The sequence below is a fragment of the Tenebrio molitor genome, chromosome 1 (assembly GCF_963966145.1).
Source record: "Tenebrio molitor chromosome 1, icTenMoli1.1, whole genome shotgun sequence".
Taxonomy (NCBI): domain Eukaryota; kingdom Metazoa; phylum Arthropoda; class Insecta; order Coleoptera; family Tenebrionidae; genus Tenebrio; species Tenebrio molitor.
Window position 1 is genome coordinate 11,931,235 of NC_091046.1, and position 23,238 is coordinate 11,954,472.

The 23,238-nt window shown below is 34.1% G+C and overlaps 3 protein-coding genes and 1 long non-coding RNA gene across 4 annotated transcripts; 3 read left to right on the forward strand and 1 right to left on the reverse strand.

The window, feature by feature from the left end:
- The first annotated feature begins 507 nt into the window (after positions 1-507).
- On the forward strand, positions 508-1,479 carry LOC138122720 (transmembrane protein 70 homolog, mitochondrial). Its single transcript, XM_069036998.1, has 3 exons — positions 508-791; positions 840-1,082; positions 1,225-1,479. The coding sequence occupies exons 1-3, from the start codon at positions 582-584 to the stop codon at positions 1,417-1,419; spliced, it is 648 nt and encodes a 215-aa protein (XP_068893099.1). The 5' UTR covers positions 508-581; the 3' UTR covers positions 1,420-1,479.
- Positions 1,480-5,969: 4,490 nt separating this feature from the next.
- Positions 5,970-15,983, forward strand: LOC138122713 (catalase-like). The gene is made up of 2 exons (XM_069036991.1): positions 5,970-6,141; positions 14,330-15,983. Exons 1-2 carry the CDS (start codon positions 5,971-5,973, stop codon positions 15,776-15,778), a joined length of 1,620 nt encoding a protein of 539 aa, XP_068893092.1. The 5' UTR covers position 5,970; the 3' UTR covers positions 15,779-15,983.
- LOC138122724 (uncharacterized) lies at positions 6,148-7,573 on the forward strand. The gene is made up of 2 exons (XR_011156614.1): positions 6,148-6,498; positions 6,551-7,573. It is a non-coding gene; the product is annotated as an uncharacterized lncRNA (long non-coding RNA).
- A 3,056-nt stretch (positions 15,984-19,039) lies between the features above and the next one.
- Positions 19,040-21,585, reverse strand: LOC138137419 (uncharacterized). The gene is made up of 5 exons (XM_069056795.1): positions 20,682-21,585; positions 20,327-20,611; positions 20,067-20,274; positions 19,654-20,012; positions 19,040-19,593 (listed from the first exon to the last, which is right to left on the reverse strand). Exons 1-5 carry the CDS (start codon positions 20,793-20,795, stop codon positions 19,105-19,107), a joined length of 1,455 nt encoding a protein of 484 aa, XP_068912896.1. The 5' UTR covers positions 20,796-21,585; the 3' UTR covers positions 19,040-19,104.
- Positions 21,586-23,238: the final 1,653 nt, after the last annotated feature.

Here is a 23,238-nt window from a genome sequence, read left to right on the forward strand (position 1 = left end):
GGAGAAAAGTAAAAAATGTTTGGAATTAGGGGACATATTCATTTTGCAATTTACCAAGTGTTTACAAAGTGCCCTTATATGGATCTAGGAATTCGAGAATTTTTAATAGTACGAGGCAAACCAACCTCATAGCGGAAACCGTTTTTCTCAGAAAACATTCATTTTCGTGGCTCTACTGTTCGCTTTAGAGAGATTTTTGTGGTTATAATTTAATGAAAAGGCTGTCCTCGTTCTTTATTGGGAGTGCCCGTTTTATAGATGATTTTAATATGTAGACACTAATGGGACGACGCCGGGGAATCAGAATTTGTTCGCTCAAGGGAATGGTTCGCTATTCAGAAGTTTCATTGTATACATTTCTAATTTACTTGAGGATAAATTGAAAAAAACGTAGCAAGGATTTAAAATCTTTACGAAAAGTTTTAACGAATCACATCTTTGTTATTATTTTTTAACCTTTCATAAAAAAAATATGAATCTGAATAGGTAGTCAACCAAAAATACACGCTCAATCACCATAGTCACTAATGTTATGAAATCAAAGATTTTTCGAGGTTAGGTTTGGGTAAAATTTAGGAAGAATGTCTCTGAAAACGTGTTTAACATTACTCCCAGGACTAGTCAAAACAGCAAAACATGGAAAAATTAATAAGTTAAACACATTATTTTTAAACGTTGCGAGAAGGCCAGAACAAATTATTCTGTTTTCAACGGACAAGAAATCTTCAAACATTAGAAATTACAAAGAAATCTATTATGGTGTATTGACACCGCAAGTTAGAGCCGTTAAGGTATGTTTCACACAGATTTTATTTCACTTGTGTAATATTCTGTTTCAGGTGTTTTCGTTGTCTTCTAGTATAATTGGAATCACTTGTCAACCATTCTTGTATGAGGCAGTGGTATCAACTGGAAGTGTTCCAATCATTGTTGCTGCATATTCATTTATTGGATTTTTCACATTTCTGACGCCTTTTTTGTTGCACTTAATAACAAAAAAATATGTGACACAATTGCTATACAAAAGAGATACAGACAGCTACGTGGCTAAAACAGTAAACTTTTTCAACATTACAAGAGAGGTATTTAAAATATTTTTGGTTATAGTTTATATTAGCACACTGAAAAAAAAACTAGTCAAAAGATCTGATTTTAAATTTTATTTAATGAGGAAATGAATATCAAAATTTGTAGAAAAGAATACATGTGTTTTCTTCTTTTTAGACAGAATTTAAAGTGGAAGATGTGAAAGTTCCAGATGTTCCAGGCATGTTTACCACTTTACATGCGAAAGGTAAACCACTTTTCATTGATCCAAAATTTTTTGAAAATCCTGATCACTACGCAAGAATCATGGGCTATGATAAACCGATTGATTTTAAACTGTATGAAACACCACCTGTTGAGAAGAAAGGTTAAATTGTTGTCAACAAATCTGTAAATTGTTAGCTAATATTAATAATAAGTAATTGATTATGAGAGTGTCTTTTATTAGGATTAGAATATGCATTTGAAAATATCTACTAGTTAGAGAGAACCTTACAACATGTAATTAAGTAAATGTAAAATAAGTTACAGCAATTGTTTGCGTTATCACCGAGGAGACTAATGTTACATGTATGAAGTCTTGAAATGATTTATCCTAAAGAATTCTAAGCAATCTTATAGAATTCGTTTCAAATTATTTAAAAATGGTACTACGGGGTGATCAAGAAGGAGTGTTTAAGTTGGTAACACTGAATTGTATTTTAAATCGTATAACATGAGTAACTTTCGGTTGTTGATGGTTTGTCGTTGTTAATGCTATACCTACATCAGATATTTGTCAAATAAACCAACAAAACATATCTGGTTGCAGTTTTATAAATAACCGAATTAAAAATTTTCCTTAATTGTACTGCCAACTTAAACAGTCCTTCTTGATCACCCGGTATTAAGCTAGCAGTGGCGTAACTAAAAAACTAGAGAAAAGTGATGGTTAGTAAACAGAGACGCTTATTCAATAAGGCCCGGTTGTATAAAGCGATGTCAAGTTCGTTGTTAAAGTTAAAGTTAACATAATGTCAAGCGATCTGATTGGGGGATATGTACAGGATTATTCTAAATGATTGTAGTCGAAGTAGGCCATGCCCATGTTATTACGTTTTTGCCGCTTTCATGTGAACTGTCAGTTGTGTCGCTGTCACTGTCATTTTTTAGGTGAAAAGTGCGATAATGAGGATTTTATTTATTTTTGTTAAATTAACTATTGAATCCAGAAATATTGAGTTGGTCTACAATCAATTTTAAAAATATTGAGTTGTTTTGCACCCAATTTAACACATCATTTTGATGATTTTTTTATGTAGAGCGGCAACCATAAATTTTACGTTCAGTTTTCACGCCTACTTCGACTACAATCATTTAGAATAACCTGTACATTGGATTTGAATCAGCCAATCAAATGGGCGGATTTCGGATTTGACACGATGTTAACTAAGCTTTATACGGTGCGATGACTTTGACAGTGTCAGCTTTTTCGTATCTTTGCTAACTCAGCTAATAAATGTCACTATGAATCAAATTTTAATGCAACATAAAAGATTAATCTTACTTTCGTAATGGTGTTTTCAATAACGAAGAAATACAGCGTTGTTGCCTGTTTGGCCGATTTTCGGCAAAAATTTCAAAATTTAAATTGAAACGGATATATGCAACCAGAAATACGACTGTCTATAAAAGAATGTGGGATTGCAGAGGGCTTTGGAATTTGAATTTGCCAAACCCTTTAAAATTTAAATTCAGCCATTACTATTATAATTGCAAATTGTCAAATGCACGGATGATAGTCAAATGTTCACAACATGTCAACTTAACCTCATTTAGTCATTTCCGCTTTGCAAGTTCTGCTTTGTTGTTTCTTGCGTTCCTGGTCTATTTATTCTTAAAAGAAAAGCATCTTCCAAAGCTACCAATTTCCGGTGTGTTACAAAGGTATTGTCTTTATCTGTTTTTATATTGAAAATCAGTATAATTTTATAACCTCGCAAATATTTTAGAAGTAATTGCTAGAATGGTCTTCACACTTGAAAAAAATGTCTTATTACCGCAACGGCGTTGAAAGAAACGGAGAATGGGCGTACAGCGTTCAAGCTTGCAAAGAAGAATTTTTAGCCAACTACCTGGACCAAAATGTTTTAGAAAAGTCCCTCGCAGCTCACATACATCTAATTGTTAATTATTTTGTTACTACCGGTAGTGTTGAAAACGAGAAATCGTCAGGTCGTTCAAGGTGAAGGAAGATGAAGTTGAAAATATACAAGATTATTTAGAAGCACATCTGAGAACATCCCTTACTAGACTGTCTTTCCAAACTGGTCTGCAGTACATGTTATAAATTTGTTAGAGGAGAACTTGCATTTACATCCATACAAAGTAACAACTGTACAAGAGCACCTCCCTAATGATCCTGAAAGCTGCATAAATTATTGTAATTGGTTTCAGAATAATCTGTTCACCTGACTTAACTCCAAGGGCGTAGCAATGATTTTTTGTTGGGGTGGGCCAGATTTTAAACCACAGATAGATGGGTCCACCTGAACCCCCCCCCCCTTTGCTACGCCCTTGCTTAACTCTCTAACATGCAATTCGCGTGAACAAAAGTTTTACCTTCCTCTCTCGTAGTGTAAATAACTATTATATAGTTATAAAGTTATAGCTAATGCCGCCGCCACTACATACAAATATAACTTGATATTTATTCATTCATTAAAACCTTTAAATAAAGCTGAAGTGTGTGTGCAACTCGTGTTCATCGTTTTTGTTCGAACTGACTTGTTCGTCGAACAAAAACGCAGTATGTGGGGCCCTTTAGATTTAAATACAGGGTTATTCTAAATGATTGTAGTCGAAGTAGGCCATGCCCATGTTATTACGTTTTTGCCGCTTTCATGTGAACTGTCAATTGTGTCGCTGTTACTGTCATTTTTTAGGTGAAAAGTGCCGTGATGAGGATTTTATTTATTTTTGTTAAATTAACGATTGAATCCAGGGTCATTGTTCACTTTAACTACTTCTGGAATTTTCCCGTTTTTTTCTGGCTAGACAGCCTCAGGGCGTCCTCCTACATACATCGTTTCCCATCACTCAAACCTTGTGCAAATGAAAATTTTCCTTACCCTTTAGTTATACCGTAGGTTATACTAAGACTTGGCGCGACCTTGAAACACAACAAGAGAGAAAAAAAGGCATTTGCACAAAGTTTGAATGGTGGGATACGATCTAGGAGGACGCCCTAAGGGTGTCTAGCCAGAAAAAACGCGAAAATTCCAGAAGTAGTTAAAGTGAACAATTACCGAATCCAGAAATATTGAGTTGTTCTACATATAATCAATTTTAAAAATATTGAGTTGTTTTACACAAAATTTAACACATCATTTTGATGATTTTTTTATGTGGGGCGGCAACCATAAATTTTACATTCAGTTTTCACGCCTACTTCGACTACAATCATTTAGAATAACCCGGTATAGTCCAATTTTTACCCTTTTGCGATGACGTCATTATCTAGTGACTTTACGTATGTTTGAGCTAGGATCAGAAACAAATTTGACTTGATCATAAATATAATAACTTTAAATGTGTCAAATTTGTTGACAATTGCTTCGAAAGGTTATGTTTGTAATAAATGTAATAAGTGAAAGAAATTAAAAATTGTCAAATTGACAGGAGCATAAAATAACCTCAAAGTGATCATCAATAAATAAACGTGCCTTTTTTTTTGTTTTTTCTGTTTCTGTCGTTTCAATAAAGAGAAAGCGAGGAAGGAAATCGTGACGTCACCTCAAAAGGGTAAAAATTGGACTATAGCTGATCCGTGATCCGTAACCTGTATAGTGCGTTCACAAACGACAGTTCAACGCCTACTTCGACGCCAAATTTAAAAAAACACCCGTTAATGGATGGAGTTTATTTGTAATGTTTTTTTTTAGTGATGGATAAATGACCGGTCATTTATTTTTGGTCAAAGTTGACCGGTCCTTGATCGGTCAATTACCAGTCATTATTGGTCAAAAAGTAGGAACTAGTTAAACATCACAAAATGATTCTTTCAATGTCAAGGATTATTTTAATACCAAATAATGGTTCTTAATTCCATTTTTTATTATCGATAAATTATTGTTCTAAAATTGTGTAAGTGAGGTTAAGTTTGAATTGTTTGAAGTTATACTTTGTTTTTTTTAACATATTTGCTTGAATTTGAATTTTTTGTTAATTTAAAACGCTTTAAAACTTTCAACACAACTGTGTGTGTATTTTCAGTTTTTTAGTTTCTTTTAAAATACTTAAACATTCGTTTAGAATTTAAAAAAGTAGGTAGCTAAGTATTTTATGGAAATAAAAATATATTGTACGTCATGTTAAGAAGACACAAAAACGATTGAAAAACAAAAACCACTTCTTCCTAATAGACAAAAAGCTTAATAATCGTTTTCCACAATGATCTTTATTAAAGTTTTAGATTTTTCATTGTCATAATTTACTTATTTATTGTCATAATCCATTTCTTCATTGTCAGCAGCTACGTAAATGAAATCAGACAATCCAACATAACCTCATCTCATCAGTCAAACAGTCATCATATCCTATAATCTTCAACATTATAAGCTGGAAATTTAAATTTTAAAAATGACCGGTCAAATTCGTCAAGTCATTGACAATTATTGACCGGTCAAATGGGTCATTGACATAGGACCGGTTGCACCAACGCCAGTTAAAGTTAACTGTAGGTTAAAATGTTTCGTTACTTTAGTTACCTATTGCTATAACAATGTTTTCGTATATTTTAATCTATAGTTAAATTTAACTCACGTTGGTGCAACCGGCCCTAAATTACCGGACCTCACAACACTAGTTTTTTTATAAACTTATTTCGTAAAACAGGACGCCACTGGTAGTCACGTGACCTTGTTGCCTAGTTCATATAAACACATGGCGAATTGGTCCGCTCGACATTTGTATTCAGTCAAGTTGTTTGCTCGTGTTGGTGTGTGGAAAATATCCACAAAGTTACATTTTCCAATCAATATTCTTGTTCAATCGTTAAACATGCCCACCGATAAAGCAGGGAACCAGCTCTTGGATTACAAAAATAGTACCCAGGTAGGTTATAATTTCTCTTAGATTTACATTTAGTGTACCGGTGTTATCACACCGTATCAGTTATTAAAGTTGCTAGTCATGAAGCATTTAAATTGTAAAAATAACAATTCTAATTATACCCAGGTTTACACAATCAAAAGCATAAATTAATACATAATATCAAGTTGGAAGTTGGACATTGATTCTTGACAAACAAATAACTTTTTAACATTAATTAAAACAGGAATAGAGTATTTATAGAAGTTTCAAAAACAAAAAATAGAAGAAAAACCGGATTTTGCAATACGAATACCTGTCCCGAAATTAAATTTTATATTATAGCCGGATGGTTGAGATTCTTAGGACGTTCCTTCTTTCGTATACATCAAATTAAGAAGTGATAGGTAATTTTTTAAACAATTTTTTACAGAGACGACTTTGTCGTTTTTAAGATAAAGCAAAAATTTAGCACAAGTAGTACGACTAGCAAAGGGGCCCCTGCCGTAAGACTCGCCCAAATACGTTACTTGTTGAAGCCCCAAATCGAATTACCTAATTTACAACCGAGTTAAATTGATGTAATGGAAATTTATAGTTATTCTAAATCTTAATAAACCTTATTATCATGCAATTTATGTATCATTTAATTTTAGATTAAAACCAATCCTTCATTAAAATACTCATGATTCATTGTTGCAAAAAAATATACTTAATCTACTTGATATTCCTCCGAGGCCATTTTCGACGTTTTTTGATTAGAACGTGCTTTGTCATAAATTTTGAATAAACATATTTTGTGGAAATAACCCATATCTGAACGATTGACCTATGAACACATTTTTTGCGTTCTGATATAGATAGAAGTCGGTGCTATTTGTTTACTAACAAGACGGACATGCAACGTTGACTCTACAAAAACTATCGTTTTAACAATAGCGTGATGCGAAAACGCACAAGAAAATGTTTTTCCTGTAGTAAAAATGGATGAGTTTTTTTACAGAGGCCTCTTATAAATAATGTTAATTCCAGTAATAACCTTCAATTCTTATTTATAACTTTTATGACGGAACTTATTTTGCATCTTGGCGCCAATGGCTTAAGCAAATATTGTTGTCTAGGGGCGTAATGTGCATTATTGAAAAAATCTACATTTAATTTGCATTGTTTCGGGAATTGCATTGCCATTGGTTTGAAGGAAAACTGCTTCCAGATCTTCGCTGTCGGCAAATGAAATCGCGAGGTTTTTGACTCTTGTGTTACGTAGAGTGGCCAGTATCATTGCAAGTACATACAAACTTTCACTTGCATAATCAGCGTGTAAGGATTATGTAATTTTAAATGGACTGGATAAATATAAAAAACAATATGTTGTCGGTGTCTCTATCTAAAATAAAAATGTGGCATGCGGTAATTTGGAGGAATTTTGTTATCTTTAATAAAATGAGTTATTACATATTTTGTTCATTATTTTATAGTTTTATGAGACAATATATTTAGCGACGCCATATATCGCTCGATATAAATGTAAAAGCTTATCTGTTAAGAGGTCACATGAGAGGTAAATGTGATAAAATTTCGTTCGTTTCAATTGATCTTATCTAATTAAATATACAGTATGAGTCAAGTGTGGCGTATTTCTGAAATGGCCTTACAAAGGAGGTCGCCAGATATGCGACGGCTTTTTGAACAACCAAAAATCAGGTGGTTGCCCCGAGTAGGTACCCATATCACCACCCTGGTACCCTGGAAGGAAACGCCCGAACATTCGTAAATTTACGTGTTTCTCCCGCCGGTGGCGGTGGCTCAAACCGAACGCTCAATTTGAATCTTTTTGCTCGAGCTGAAAGAAAGAAAACACATTACCTTCTTTTTATTTTTTTTTTATTAAATTTTGTAAAGTAAATTAAGTTTTAAAAATTTTATTTTTAAAGTGTTCCATAAGTGTTCCATTGTTTTTTCTAGGAAATTTAAGAACGTTCGAGGGGGAGGGGGGTCGGTGATATGGGCAGTCGGGGCAACCCCACCCTGATTTTTTTGTTGAAAAATCCGTCGCACATTTGGCGACCTCCCCTGGTTGAATGCAACCAAAAATACTAATTCCACCATTCACTACATCTGTAATTAAAAAAATAAGAAAACATTGCATTGTTCTGAGTATTGTCGACTTTGTCTTGACAGTTTTACTAAAACTTCGTTATGAACTATTATTACTCAAATGATGAGAAAGTAGACCTGTTTCTCATGTATGGGTTATGCCATGGCCGTTGCGGATCTGCATTTACAGAAATATCCAAATTGCAGGCATATATTTTTTTATTTACATTTTTAACAAAATGAGGTAGCCTTATTGTTGGAAGCGCTGAATACACGACAACGCATGTGGTTCCAGCAAGATGGGATCCCACCCTATTTTCATAGAAATGTCAGGCAATATTTAGATGACAATTTTACAAATATTTTGATAGGGCGAGGCTCCAATAACCTTTAGCCACCCCAAGTCCTGTAGATTTTTTCTTGTGGGGCGTATTAAAAGAAAGAGTCTACCTGTACTTATTGTTTTCTCAATTTGGTTGTAGGTCGTAAATTTTATGGTACTTTAAGTTAAAAGATCTTGGGGGGCTTATAAATCCTAGTTTGCCACTAGCAGGTAATATTTTAAGGAGGGTTGTATTGTACATTTTGCAGATTTGCATTGTACGGCAAATGGCACGTCCCGCTTCCCAGCCTTTTCAAATCCGACCATTATGCCCGTTAATCGCTCATAATATGCAATAAAATTTTAGGACCTACAACGATTTTGAGAAAACAGTACGATTGAACGCCATAAAGTCATAAAGAAATTACGCCACATTCATAGGTCCTTTTTAAACAGGGTTGAAGCGTGTTTACTCTCAAAATGGAATGCATTTTTAAGTTCTTTTTACGTTGTTATTTTGCTGATTAAATTTCATACCAATGTTTGACGTTTCTAGCCAAAAACGCAATTTTGATTCATGCTGTATTTTTCTTATTTTAAAATATGATAAAAAAAAACAAATGATTTTGTAAATACATATACAAGGTATTTCACGAGTAGTAATGAGCCCGACGAAATTGAAAATGCAACCCACATTACATTTGAAAAGTTAACGTGGATATTTATTTTTCGATTTAAAAACATAGTTAGCTGAGCAGTTTCGTAAATTTTGACATAAACGTCATTCACTTGGTTAAATGAAATTGTGAAAAAATGAAGAGTTTTTGGGAAAATATTTATTGTCTGCGTTGCGCCTGCAACGAAGCATTTTTATTACATACCTAAATCAGGATCATGTTTGTTTTCTCATCGTTGTATTTTAACTTTTTCGTAAATGTCATTTGTGACAATAGTTATTTACACAATTAGTGGGATAAAAGCAATATTACAGGATTCGAGTGTGAAGATTGCAGATAACGAGGGCGTTAGCCCGAGTTCATCTGTAATCACACGAGTTTCCTGTAATATGCTTTAGCCCACGTGTTATGTACAAAATTTTATCTAAGACCGCCCGGAATTAAAAAAAAGGTAAATCTTATTTTCCTGCCGCCGGCCGGAATTTGGTAAATTACAGATCTCGAAATCGTCCAGAAACACATGCATTGCCGGCCTAGTCCGGCTAAAAGTAGGGATTTCGAGTTGTCATCGGTTTCGGTTGGCATTTGTTATCAGAATTCTATCAAACGTCAATGTTTGTTCTGTGGATGGCTCGTTAAAAATGTTTTTCTATTTATAACAACGTACAAACTACAAAGAAGCGATATTTAACTAAAGCGATGTTGATTTTAAAATTTAAATGTTTAAATGTAAGTGTTGCTAATACAAAAAAAGTCCCTAATACCAATTATTAAAACAAGTGCTTTAACTTTCATTTAACAAAAATCCGCAGAAGTCGGCATGAAAAATGTTGTGTATCACACGTCCAGAAACTGTTCTGCGAGCATTCGTACTTACAATACTCGTCTATCGACTCGTATTTGCAAACCGTACTCATGCTCGCAAACGTGCAGTTTCTGGCCGTGTGATACAAATAACTATTATATCCGCCAGTTTCATTACACCACTCAGTGGAATAATGACTTACTTATCCCACTGAGTGGGGTAATGAAATGCGTCCGGTAATGAAGTTCCTTATTCCACTCAAATGAGTGGGATAAGTGTCATTTATCCCACGGGATTAGATAAATAAAATTATTGGAAGCAAAACCATCATTGAATCATAATTTCATTTTAAAACAATTCGTTTTTTAAAATAACCACGTTCCTTTGGAAATGTATTGTGGATTGCATTTTCAATTCCACCGGGCTCATTATCACTCCTGAAATACCCTGTATAGTTATAGTATTAATCTTAATAAGCGAATCTTTTCTGCTTGGGAATTCACTAATGAAAATTTTGATCGTTATTCGTTGATTGTGTCAAGGCTAAAAACAATATAAATTTTTATTGAATTATTCTTTTAATCGTTTTATCTTTACAACCAAATTGGATCGTCCGTTTTATTGCAAAATAAAAACTTAACTATTGTTAACATTTGTATGATTGGTGGATGACATCGGTGGCTACCTTCTTTATAAAAGAGTTTCTACTCTTAGGTGGAGTAACACCAATTCAGTCATCAAGATGCAAATTGCTAGAGAACAAACACCTCGACAAACACATAATACAAACATTTCGTCTCAAATCAACACAAACTAGTAGTCCTTCTCCAATTTAATAAATTCACAAAAACAGTGGTGTAAAGTTTAATGAAAAAACAAATCAATTTTACCTGTTTAAAATTATTTAAAAAATTTGATTTAATTTAAATACTATTAGAAATCGAATTGCTATTTTGAAGGTCTCAGGATGAAACCAGTCTTCTCCGATATCATCTAAAGTTACTTCTTTTGAAAACATTAGTATTAGTTATCAAAAATTTGATACACCAAGTGTTCCGTAAAAACTGCAGTCTTTACGACTTATTTTTTCATGTTGATTTAAATTTTTCGCCAGATTCTTGGTTTCTTGCCAACTTAATCATGCTTATGTTTACATAAAACGTTAATAAACAACTTCATACCCCTTTTTTCGTCGCTTTCATGTTTTTTGTCTGTTTTGTATATTGTTACAATTTAATAAAATACTCGTAAATGTCCACGTACAATTTTTTTTTATTCTCTTACTTTTAAAACAAATTGTATTTAAAAATGATTTTTTCTTTTTGTCGGTGCAGTTCAATTGCACCAAAATTAATTTGACGCTGACTGGTTTAAATGTTTGCGATGGAATTTAACATACCAATGTAATATACATATTTGATGATTATTATGGATACCTAATGAAATTCTGTCTGTAGCCACGTTCATTTCAGAAACATTAACTTAACTGTGTCGCCATAATTGAAAAACTAAACAAGTAATTATTTTTTATGTGGACATTTTAAATGAATGCTTTTTTGTTGACAACGCACACAATTTCTTTTAATGATATTTAATGATATAAAAGTATTCTTATCTTGCCTCTGCATTACAAAATGTCTACACTTCTTTTATGGCCACTCGTCAGTACCTACATATGGTAGATGTACTATCGAATTCATGAAAAACTAGTACAGCAAAACGTCATAGTTTTGTCAACTTTTCAAAAATGTTGTAGTGTAACGTTTCTACGTGGCTATTATGTTAAATCGTTATGAATGTCCACCATGTCAAGTAGATAACCTAAATACGTTTGACGTTGGATTGAGCATTGCTAAATTCGAACTGTCATAATGACAGACGTTTATATTTGACATTTTCATGTAGCCTAATTTACTCCAACAAAATTTTGCTGTACTAATATCTGTTCACGTTGGAATGAACATCAGTGGTGCAAATGACTTGACCTGTTACTATGACAACTCATATGAAAGTTAATGCCAAATGTGTGCGATTTGCACCACTGATGTTCAGTCCAACGTGAACAGGATATAGTTTTTTATGAATTCGATAGTACTATCGGCGCCATCGAAATGTGAACGCCAAATTTTCCTAGTGTGTGTTGTAGCATCAATCATAGGCGTGCGTTAATGTGTCAGATTTGTGACAATTTTCACAAACATAATTTGTCAACAGATTCAACTTATTTTTATCTAATCCCGTGGGATAAATGACACTTATCCCGCTCATTTGAGTGGAATAAGAAACTTCATTACCGGACGCATTTCATTACTCCACTCAGTGGGATAAGTGAGCTTCATTACCCCACTCAGTGGGATATGTAAGTCATTATTCCACTGAGTAGTGTAATGAAACTGGCGGAAATAAATAAGATTTACCTTTTTTTTTAATTCGGGGCGGTCTTAGATAAAATTTTGTACATAACACGTGGGCTAAAGCATATTACAGGAAACTCGTGTGATTACAGATGAACTCGGGCTAACGCCCTCGTCATCTGCAATCTTCACACTCGAATCCTGTAATATTGCTTTTATCCCACTAATTGTGTAAATAACTATTAAACAATATACATGCCACGACACTTGACCAATATGGGAAAAGCGAGGGCTGTTGCCAAACTCGAGGAAAATTGTAAAAATTGTAATAGAAAGTTATAGGTAATATGTAGAAATCTTTTCTTAACTTTCATACATATACCGGGTGATCAAGAAGGACTGTTTAAGTTGGCAGTACAATTGAGAAAAATTTTTAATTCCTGTTATTTATAACGCTGCAACTGGATGTGTTTTGTTGGTTTATTTGACAAGTATCTGATATAGGTATAGCATTAACAACGACAAGCCACCAACAACCGGGAGTTACTCCTGTTATACGATTTAAAATACGGTCCAGTGTCACCAACTTAAACAGTCCTTCTTGATCACCCCGTAGTACGCCACCGAACAAAGTTTTATTTAATGTAGAACAAAACAGAAGACGTTTCTATGGCACCAGAAATTCATTCACATTTCGTTGGCGCCGATAGTACCTATAGTTTTTGTAAAAAGAAACTTTTGTAATAATTAATAATTAAAATAAGTACATAACATTTTTGTTTTACAATACAAAAATTTCCGGTAATAATGCGGAATCTGGAAAAGTGCCCCGAATGCTTGCAACGTTTCCACGTTGAATGGCAAGGGAAATCCTCTAAATTAGATTTATCCTTAGTTCGTAACGACAATTTGTAGGTAGTGTGCTGGACTTCACTTAAATGCCAATTTTATGTACGTTTCATGTTGCAAATTTTATTTATTTTATTTTATTAATAAAAATCATTGAATAATGGAGGTCAGTTAACTTGATTTTTTGATATGAGAATAAATCTAATTTTGATGCAACATATTTTCCTTTTTTTCTCGAAAATTTCGTTATCAAAGGGTATAGTTTTTTATGCCGTTACAATCATAAAAAAAAACTCCCAACAGAATCAATTAAAAAAATATAGGTTACTATTTGAAAAATAAAGGTTGCCCATTGCCCATAAATGGGTAGATGGTATAAAAATTGTATGGACACTCAGGTTTGTAGTGTTTTTAGAGCCATTTCGTTTTCTGTATATTTTTTTTCATTTGGGTCATCAATAGCTAAGTTACAGCGTGGGCCGTTTTTTGTAAGACAGCTTGTAGGTATAACAGTCTCTTCCGAAGATGATTTTGTTTGGTGTGCTAACTAACACCTAGAGGGACGAGTTATAAAATGTTTATTTTCACAGCCAGCGTTTCTAAGATCAAAGTTGTAAACAGTTAGAAGCTTCAGATAGCCCAAATTTTGCAAATAATTGAAGGCGGTATGTAATTCCACGAAAAATTGAAAAAATTCCCACACCAAAAATTTGTGGAATTTTGTCGACGCGTTTCATCCAACCAAGTTGGCATCATCAGGACGATGAACAAACTGATGTCCTGATGATGCCAACTCGGTTGGACGAAACGCGTCGACAAAATTCGACAAATTTTTGGTGTGTGGGTGTTTTTTCAATTTTTCGTGTAAAATTGTCACCAAGTGATCCATTTGTATTCAGCGGTATGTAATTACATATTAAGTTTTTGGATAAACGATAAACACAAATGGAACAATAGAATCCAAGATAAGATTACATATTTCCCAAATATTAGAACAAACTGTTGCGGTTATTTCTGAAACAAATAACATATTTAACCAACATCGTAAACTTCGGTTGTACCACACTTTGGAGATAACGTGTTTACATTTTCATATTATTATTTGCAGCCTGACGGTCCCGCAACCACAGGCCACGGTACGCCCATCGCGGAGAAGGATGCTACGCTAACTGTGGGTCCAAGAGGACCCATCCTACTCCAAGACAACGCCTTCATCGAAGAGTTGGCTCATTTCGACCGCGAACGCATTCCCGAGCGTGTGGTGCACGCCAAGGGAGGCGGCGCTTTCGGTTATTTCGAAGTAACTCACGATATCACAAAATATACGGCTGCAAAGGTATTTGAGAAAATCGGCAAGAAGACGCCGATAGCTCTCAGATTCTCAACTGTAGCTGGCGAATCTGGGTCGGCCGATACCGTCCGCGATCCCCGAGGTTTCGCCATGAAGTTCTACACGGAAGACGGTATTTGGGATCTGGTCGGCAACAACACTCCCATCTTCTTCATTCGCGATCCGATTCTTTTCCCCCATTTCATTCACACCCAAAAACGCAACCCCCAGACGCACTTGAAAGATGCCAACATGTTCTGGGATTTCATTTCTCTGAGGCCCGAGACCACTCATCAAACAATGTTTGTCTTTTCTGATCGCGGTATTCCAGACGGCTTCCGTCACATGAACGGCTACGGATCGCACACGTTTAAACTTGTCAATGACAAGGGGGAGACAGTTTATTGTAAATTCCACCACAAAACCGACCAGGGAATTAGGAATTTGGATGTGAAGAAGGCGGAACAGCTGGCCGCTAGCGATCCCGATTACGGTCTTAGAGACTTGTACAACGCCATCGCCAACGGCAATTTCCCATCCTGGACGACCTACATCCAGGTCATGACCATGGAACAAGCCGCCGCGAGCAAATTCAACCCCTTCGACTTGACCAAAGTCTGGCCCCAGAGCGAATACCCTCTCATTCCCGCCGGAAAATTCGTCCTCAATCGCAACCCCCAAAACTACTTCGCCGAAATCGAACAAATCGCGTTCAGTCCGGCTCACATGATCCCGGGCATTGAACCGTCACCCGACAAGATGTTGCTGGGTCGACTCTTTTCATACGGCGACACCCACAGACACCGTCTGGGCCCCAACTATTTGCAGCTTCCGGTCAACTGTCCCTTCAAAGTTCGCAACTTCCAAAGAGACGGTCCTCAGGCCATCAACAACCAAGGAGGCGCTCCCAACTACCATCCGAATAGCTTCAACGGTCCAGACAACGACTCCAGGGCTAAGGCTCTCAGTCCTCCGTTTGCTGTTTCCGGCGAGGCGACCAGATACGACACTGGGGAAGAGGACAATTACAGCCAGCCCAGGGTGTTCTATCAGAAAACTCTGGATGGGCCCGCACGAGAGAGGCTCATTGCTAATATCGTGGGGGCGCTGAAAGATGCGGCCGATTTTATCCAAGATAGAACCGTGAAAAACTTCTCTCAAGTTGATGCCACGTTTGGTCAAAAGTTGGCAGAAGGTTTGAAAACGCAAAAACGAGCCAACTTGTAAAGTTTGCGGCGCAAGTTGTTATGATCGATTACCTACATTAATTGACAACACTGCTTCTAATGGGTTATCTTAAGTGTTATTATTTCATTGGTGAGTGTTTTGATGATATAAAAGTATAAATACAGTTTTCTAACATATATCTGATGGATGTGTATTCAATATGATATATTTTACAGTTTTATAAATAAAAATATACACTCTACAATAGTTTTTTATTTTAATCTGTTGGTTCAGTTTCCAATTAGAGTGTGCCTGATTAGATGTACGGATCACTTCTGTGATATAGTAGTAGATAGGGATGACAATAAACAAATTATTTTTTGACGTGATCAATATCATTCACCTTTGGCATCGATGTACTCTGGACTTGTAACATGTTTGATAACTAATAACACTGTTTCTGTACAAGTTAGTGTTTCTTTAAAAAAACCCGATTTACGTAAGTGTTAAAGCAATGTCGTTTGTTGTTATCACATATTTCCAGAGTATGGTACGTAATTATATGGGATTCACCTTTATAATTGTTTAAAAATAATTCTATTAAAATATTCATAACCACATTTGTATATTTGACTAATGGATAGTATTTTGAGTGGCAATGAGGGTGACAAAGTTAAGTGATCGGATTTGATAGCTTTGTCAACAATCACCCTGGTAAAAAAATGATTTCATAAATTATTTGAAAATAGGTACTGAGGCTTAATGAAAATTAACGGAACACGTATTTGTAAAAGTTGTAAACTTCGTCCAGCGAGAGAGTGGGAGGTTTTAAATTATATTAAATTAACCCAACACTACAAAATGTACTAGAATACATTAATTAGAGCATAATTTCAGGGCAAAAATATTACTGCTTGAAGGATATACAGGGTGATTCTGAAATAAGTTTGAAAAAAAAACGGTAATTGGTGATGATGAGAAGAAGTCATTGACAAAAATTATAAAAGCTTTTTCGTTTCCGAGATACAAATGATTGAAAATTTGGTCAAAATTGCTAGTACGCTGCTGAGTTAAAGGTGATTACCTGATTATCTTTAGTTTAGTAGTTTAGCAACAATAATAATCAGTCACAAACGTAACCTTACTCCTCTCGATCATTTCCATAGAAACATTTACCTACAAAGCAGTGTGCTTGTACCTACGACTTTATTGTGGAGTTGATGTAACAATGGTTGTTAATGAATGAAGTGAACAAATTCGGACAAATTTTCCCTATTCATAGGCGTTGGAAACACAAGGATATAGGGTAATTTCCATCCTTTTGATTTCACCTCCAAAAGTCATTTACGCAGAATTATTTTGTATACTCCACATTTTTTTTCCAAACTTATTTCAGAATCACCCTGTATTTCAAATTTTACGTGCGCTAGGTATATACTACTTTCACTACGTAGAATTTAGTGATTTTTATGTCAACTAATCTCTCGCTGGACAAACTATAGCAGCTGTGATATGATATAGGTAACTTTATAAAGAGCTTAAAAAACAAAGGTGGACTTTGACTATATAAACAACTTTGTATTTATTCCTGTAAAGATTAAAAAATATAAAATATGTAAATAGTGATAGCTATCTTTCTCAAACTGAGAATGAGAATACCTACAGTTTTTAAATGCAAGACCGTTGAAGGTCAACCGTATCTAATAATAATAAATATTTTGAAAGTTTTATTTTCAATCTTAGACTATGGAAATTGTTCGTAATAAAACTGATTAGGATAATATCGACTGAACATGCAACTTGTTAAGTAGCATGTCGTGCAATGCAAGTTTTTTTTTTATACAGGTATGTACTTAGATGCAAAACGTAATTAAAATAATTAAGATGGTTTTGTTATTTTAACATTTATACAGATTTTGTTACAGTTTTGCCTTACTAACAAAGAGGTGGAAAATATACCTACTCGGCGGCAAAATTAACCACCCACCAAAATTTTATTAGCTATTTTCAAATAAATCAAAGTTTAGCTGAGTTTTTATTTGATTGATCTCATTTATGTATTCAGTGTGTTCCCGGATAGGTGAAACGACTCTTGTGAAAGATAAAAAAAGCTCGATTTAAATTTTCATTTTTTGGGGTTTAGAAAAACGCATTAAACCTCCAGAATTTAATAAAAACAGTAAAATTTTTGGTTAACACTCTTTTTTTTTAGTAGAACGATGTGTTTAGGCTTTACAATTACTGCGTCGTGGAGTGAAATGCCATTAATAACGTGAAAATTGTCATTTACAAGTGAGGTTAAGTTTGTGTATTTATTGTTTTTGCGTAATTTTTACTTTGTGAATCATTTAAATAACACCAAATCACAACAAATGCTTCTTACGTCTTAATTATATGTGTAGCAAATATAGTTTCAACTAAATTGCCCTTACAACGACTTGTAATCACGAAAATATTGATAGGGTATAAAAATACTTCCCAGGTTTCAACGTCTCTTGCGACGTCCTATGAACAGTAAATACCTTGGTATCAACTGAAACTATTATATACACTTGCCACCAAGCTTTTGCTTATCTCACAATTTTCCATAAGAATGATTAAAACACCGTATTTGATACTTTCTGAAAATGTAAACAAATGTCAAATTTTGACGTTTGGCCTTCCTCGTGACGTCACACGCTGTCTGGCTTAAGGCCTGGAGTTCGAGATGGCAATGGTTTAGCCCTGCTTGGTTTAAGACTAATTTTTAACATAATTTTAATTTTGAAAAGTCAAGTATGCCTTGGAAATTTTCAAAAAACTTATTTTTCTGTGAACTACCTTTCATGTGGTAAACACGACAAGAAGTTATTAAGAAAATTTGTTCAGAATCAACATCTAGATCTTTAGACAAAATTTCAAAAATCATTACTAGGGCCCGGATTTTAGGCAATTAAAAAGTCGGAAATAGGTGCCTAAAATAGTCCCTTAAACTACTGCAAATAGTCCCTTAAAAACTGAAAATAAGCCATACTAGGTCCTTAAAGTTGTGGTTAATTAAATTAAAAAATGTGTTTTTAAAGTTTTAAGTAGGTACAGTGGCGAGCACGGAATTTCGCACACATTGGACATTTCACTGACTTAATTTTATTAAAATGAGATACCTACTGGCGGCAGTTTCGTGACAGTTTAGGTGAAACATCAGTCATGATCACATATATCATGCGTATCCCACCTCATTATTGATTATAATGACAATAAAGCTTAGACTAGATAGTTTTTTTTTAATGACGTACAAATTGGCGTGCGAAATTCCGTGCTCCCCACTGTACACACAACAAGATATTTACTAATTATTTTTTATTAATTAATATACAATACTACAAGTTTGTTAGTTATTTACATTGTTACGTATTTACATTGCATACAAGATATTGCTCTAAATTTTCTACTTTAAAACATTGTCGGTTATCCACCAAAATGGACTTATATTTTGAAAAACTTCTTTCTACCTCGCAAGAGGTAATGGGCGCAAATTTGTAATAAATTTCTTCCATTTTGGTGTCATGTTCCGGCACATCTTCACCTCTAAAAATTCTTGCCAATTCTAGAAGAAATTTGTATCCAGGATTTTTTTCAGTAACATCTTCAAGTTTTTTTAATGCTACTGCTGCTACAGGGCCTGGAGATTTTTTTAGGGAGGTAAATACGTTTTCAACAATTTTGATTGAATCGGTTAAAGGTAACCCATTTTTTTCCAATTGAGTAATACTTTCGCAGATTATTTTAAAATTACTGCGAACATAAATTAATTGGTTTTTTATTCCGGGTTTCTTCATTATAGACTGTGCTTTTTGAATAGCAACAGCAGAACTTCCATCAAAGGACATGACAACCTGTGAGTAGTTAAAAACAGTTTAACAATCAATTAATTTGCTTATCTTTTATATACTTACTTCTTTAATGGAATCAAAGTGTTCGCTGTAAAACATAGCAGCCTGAAGCCATTTTCCCCATCGTGTTAAAATTGGCTGTGGAGGCAGTGGCATTTCTTTTAGTTTTTCTTTGTACATTTCAACTCTCAAAGGTGCCTTAACGAAAATTTTTTTCACGTTCGAAATTAAATTATCCACATCTTCATATTGATAGCGAATTTTTTCAGCCACTAGATTTAAAGCATGCGCTAAGCATGTGACATGCACAATTTTTGGATAAAACACCTTAAGGTGTCTACCAGATTTTATCATATATGGTGCTCCATCCGTTACAAACAAAAGAAACTTTTCAGCAACAACTCTGGTACTCCACAAGATTTCTACGCATAGAAATTTTAAATCAAAATAAATTTAAAAAAGTGAAAAACCCTTACCTAAAGATTGATTTACGAATCTAGCTATTGTCTCATGATTTGTTCTTTCTAATTGTTTAGACGCCAAAAGATAAGATTTTCCAGGTTCATCTTCTGAAAGTTTCCCAACCAGACAATTCGCCACATATCGCCCAAGTGCATCTGTTGTTTCGTCAACTGAAACCCATATGTTAAAAGGATCCAGCTCATTCCGAATGCGGTCAATAGTCTAAAAGTGAAAATAATTTTAAATTAAATATTAAAAGATAGTATGTTCATACATCTTTGTAGCATTTTGGTAAATAATTTTTCCGTAAAGTAGACTCATCCGGAATTTTTCTACCACAATATTTTGTCAGAAAATTCTGAAACGCAGGATTTTGTAGTTTGTGCCATGGTATATTGGCAGCTAAAAAGACGTTACAAAGTTCCATATTGAATGTACTATTTGCCGATTCCTCCAAGTTCTGTGTCAGCAACGTTTGCCGAAGCGGTGTCATAATGTTCTCTTTATGGATGGCCGTTTGCTCATGCTGTTGCAAGTGACATTTTTTTTCGCATATAAACTACAAAAAATAAAATTTTCAAATAAGTAAAAAATATAAAATGACATATTTTTAATTATGCTTAACTTACCAGTTTACCACAAGCTTTACAAAACATTTCTCGGGTTGATTTTATTTCATATAAATCTTTCTTGCTTGTCCACTGTAATATTTTTTCGCGTAAACTAATTTTTTGTTTCGGCATTATGTTCACTTTAAACAGGTTCACAAGAAACACGACCACTGCACGGAGATAAAGTAAACGAGAAATGACAAATTTGTAATGCTTATATTTACGTCTCCCACCAAATTTCAGAGGAGATGGTTAATTTTATATTTCTTAAATTTTTAGAAAATGACACCCTTAAGGTTTCTCTTATTGTTTCACTTCGGGATTTTAATTTTCGTTTTTATGGCAAGGACCATTTTATAAACGTTAAAGCTTCTAACAATACCTAAGTATCAGAAAACATTAGACCGCGTATACCTGCACCCCTTCGAACAGAGGCAAACAGATAAACTCTGTAATTTATGCCAGTCCAGTCTAATGGTTTGTGGTACTTAGGTATTGTCGGAGTATTTACCGCTGACATCATGGTCCCAACCGTAAAAGCGAAAAAGTAATTCCTGTATTGTACTGCACTTTGTACATTTCAGTAATTACATCTCCTTAAATTTTAAAATCATAAAGCATTGTAAATTTTATTGAGGTACCACTTTTACATTTTCAATACCGTAAACTTCCCAGAATTCGAAAATTGGGAAAAAACCGCAAAAATGAAATTGATTTTTGGTCATTTTAGGCATGTTCAGGCAGTTAAAAGGTAAAATAGGTATTTAAAGGGCATTTTAGGCCGAATAGGCAGAATCAAATATGGCTCTAATTACTCTAATTAAGCCAGAAATCATTTATAGACAAGTTTCATACATGTGCCTTAAAAAATAAAAATAGTCCATTTTGCCTAAAATCCGGGCCCTAATCATTACAGTTTTTCATTTTTGTTATTTTTAGTGACAGATACGTCAAAAAGTTATTTAAAAAAGTTGCTTGAAATCAAAATCTTTGGTCCGTATAATTTTGATTTGTGAAATAAACATTAAAAAATGAATAACCATAGTTGGCCGATGATTTTGAAATTTGGTAAAGGAGCGTAAAGTCCATTCAAAAAACATCTGGACTGTCAAAATCAAAATTGCAGTTGTTAGGTTGGTCAAATCACTAGTTATTTTCATATTGCCTAGTTGTTTTCTACGATTTTTTAAACTATTCATTTGTTTAAATTGACATTGTCAAACAAATTGCAAAATTATTTATAAGTGTATTTTGTAAAAAGGTTAAAATGGAAAGTTCAAAACGAACTAGGGTGGTTCTATTGGTGCGAGAGAAGAGAGCCATAAGAAATGATGATGAGGAACAAACAAAAAAGTGATAATAACGGGAAGAAATAACAAATTTGTGCCAAAGCCGCTCCAGAATTGTTAACTAATAATTGGTGTTCGTTCTTGTGATTCACAAAATTTTGCAGATAAGTGTTAATCAAATGTTAAATAATTTTCTTCCAATTCTGAATAAATGAAACAGATCACTTTATTTTGGATGATTTTGGTTGTTGTTTAATTTGTTACTTGTTTTCAGTTTGTCGTGTGTTTTTGATAAACTTTATTAAATTGCTCCAATTCATTTAGTTGCTGCATTTCACTTCAAGTGTTCGAAGCAATGAACGATTCAAAACATTTTTAGTTCAATAATTAAAAATGAAAACATAACCTAAATATATTTTGTAACTAGATTTTGATGTCGGTACACTCTAGCGAACATTTTTTATACCCAAGTACAGTCAAAACAAGCATTTTATTTAAAATTTAATTTTGACAGTCCAGGAGTTTTTTGAATTTACTTTAGATGTTGATTCTAGACAACTTTTCTTAATAAATTTTTGTCGTATTTGTCACATAAAAGGCACTTCACTCTATAGAAAAATAGGTTTTTTTGAAAATGCACATTTGATATTTCAAAACTAAAATTATGTTAAAAATTTGTCTTTAACCAAGCAGGGCTGAACCGCAGAAAATGAAAATTTAAATCGAGAATTTTTTATCTTTTGCAAGAGTCGTTTCACCTATCTGGGGACACACTGTAGGTATATTACAATAGATTGAAAAACCAATATTTAGATATTATGTTTGATTTTATTTCTTTAAAACAGAGAAAAACCAAAAAACAATAATAGCCGCTGAGTATAGGGACATACTCGTACATTCAGGTGCGTCCTAAAAAACGCTCTGTACAGTTGCGGCCAAATAAAAGCGACCACTGAATTGACATTTTATGTCATCTTTATAAATTTTGGTAATTCAGGCTTTTAAAATAAAAGTTTCTCTGGCAACCCATACCTGTGGCACAACATAACAGTGACGGGTGATGTCAATTTGAAAAATAGGCAGAATATAGCCTAAGGGAGTCCGTTTCGGCTCAGGGACGGGAGGGTCGCGGGTTCGATTTCGACCCAGGGTGAAATTAAAAAAAAAAAAGGCAATATTCTATCTCGTGATTCGGAAGTCACGTCAAGCCATTGGTCCCTGTCTATTGAGTTGGTCATCATGCCCCTCATAGATTTGTAAAAACCAGTCCTAGACTGTGAAACAAT

Bases quoted from the DNA above. Each gene is read 5' to 3' on its own strand.
- LOC138137419 (XM_069056795.1), bottom strand. From the start codon at position 20,795: ATGCCGAAACAAAAAATTAGTTTACGCGAAAAAATATTACAGTGGACA. The intron at 20,612-20,681 runs GTAAGTTAAGCA...TATTTTTTGTAG, and splicing joins GTAAAGCTTGTGGTAAACTG to TTTATATGCGAAAAAAAATG. The intron at 20,013-20,066 runs GTAAGGGTTTTT...TTCTATGCGTAG, and splicing joins ATTCGTAAATCAATCTTTAG to AAATCTTGTGGAGTACCAGA.
- LOC138122720 (XM_069036998.1), top strand. From the start codon at position 582: ATGTCTCTGAAAACGTGTTTAACATTACTCCCAGGACTAGTCAAAACA. The intron at 792-839 runs GTATGTTTCACA...ATTCTGTTTCAG, and splicing joins CGCAAGTTAGAGCCGTTAAG to GTGTTTTCGTTGTCTTCTAG. The intron at 1,083-1,224 runs GTATTTAAAATA...TCTTCTTTTTAG, and splicing joins TTTTCAACATTACAAGAGAG to ACAGAATTTAAAGTGGAAGA.
- LOC138122713 (XM_069036991.1), top strand. From the start codon at position 5,971: ATGGCGAATTGGTCCGCTCGACATTTGTATTCAGTCAAGTTGTTTGCT. The intron at 6,142-14,329 runs GTAGGTTATAAT...TATTATTTGCAG, and splicing joins ATTACAAAAATAGTACCCAG to CCTGACGGTCCCGCAACCAC.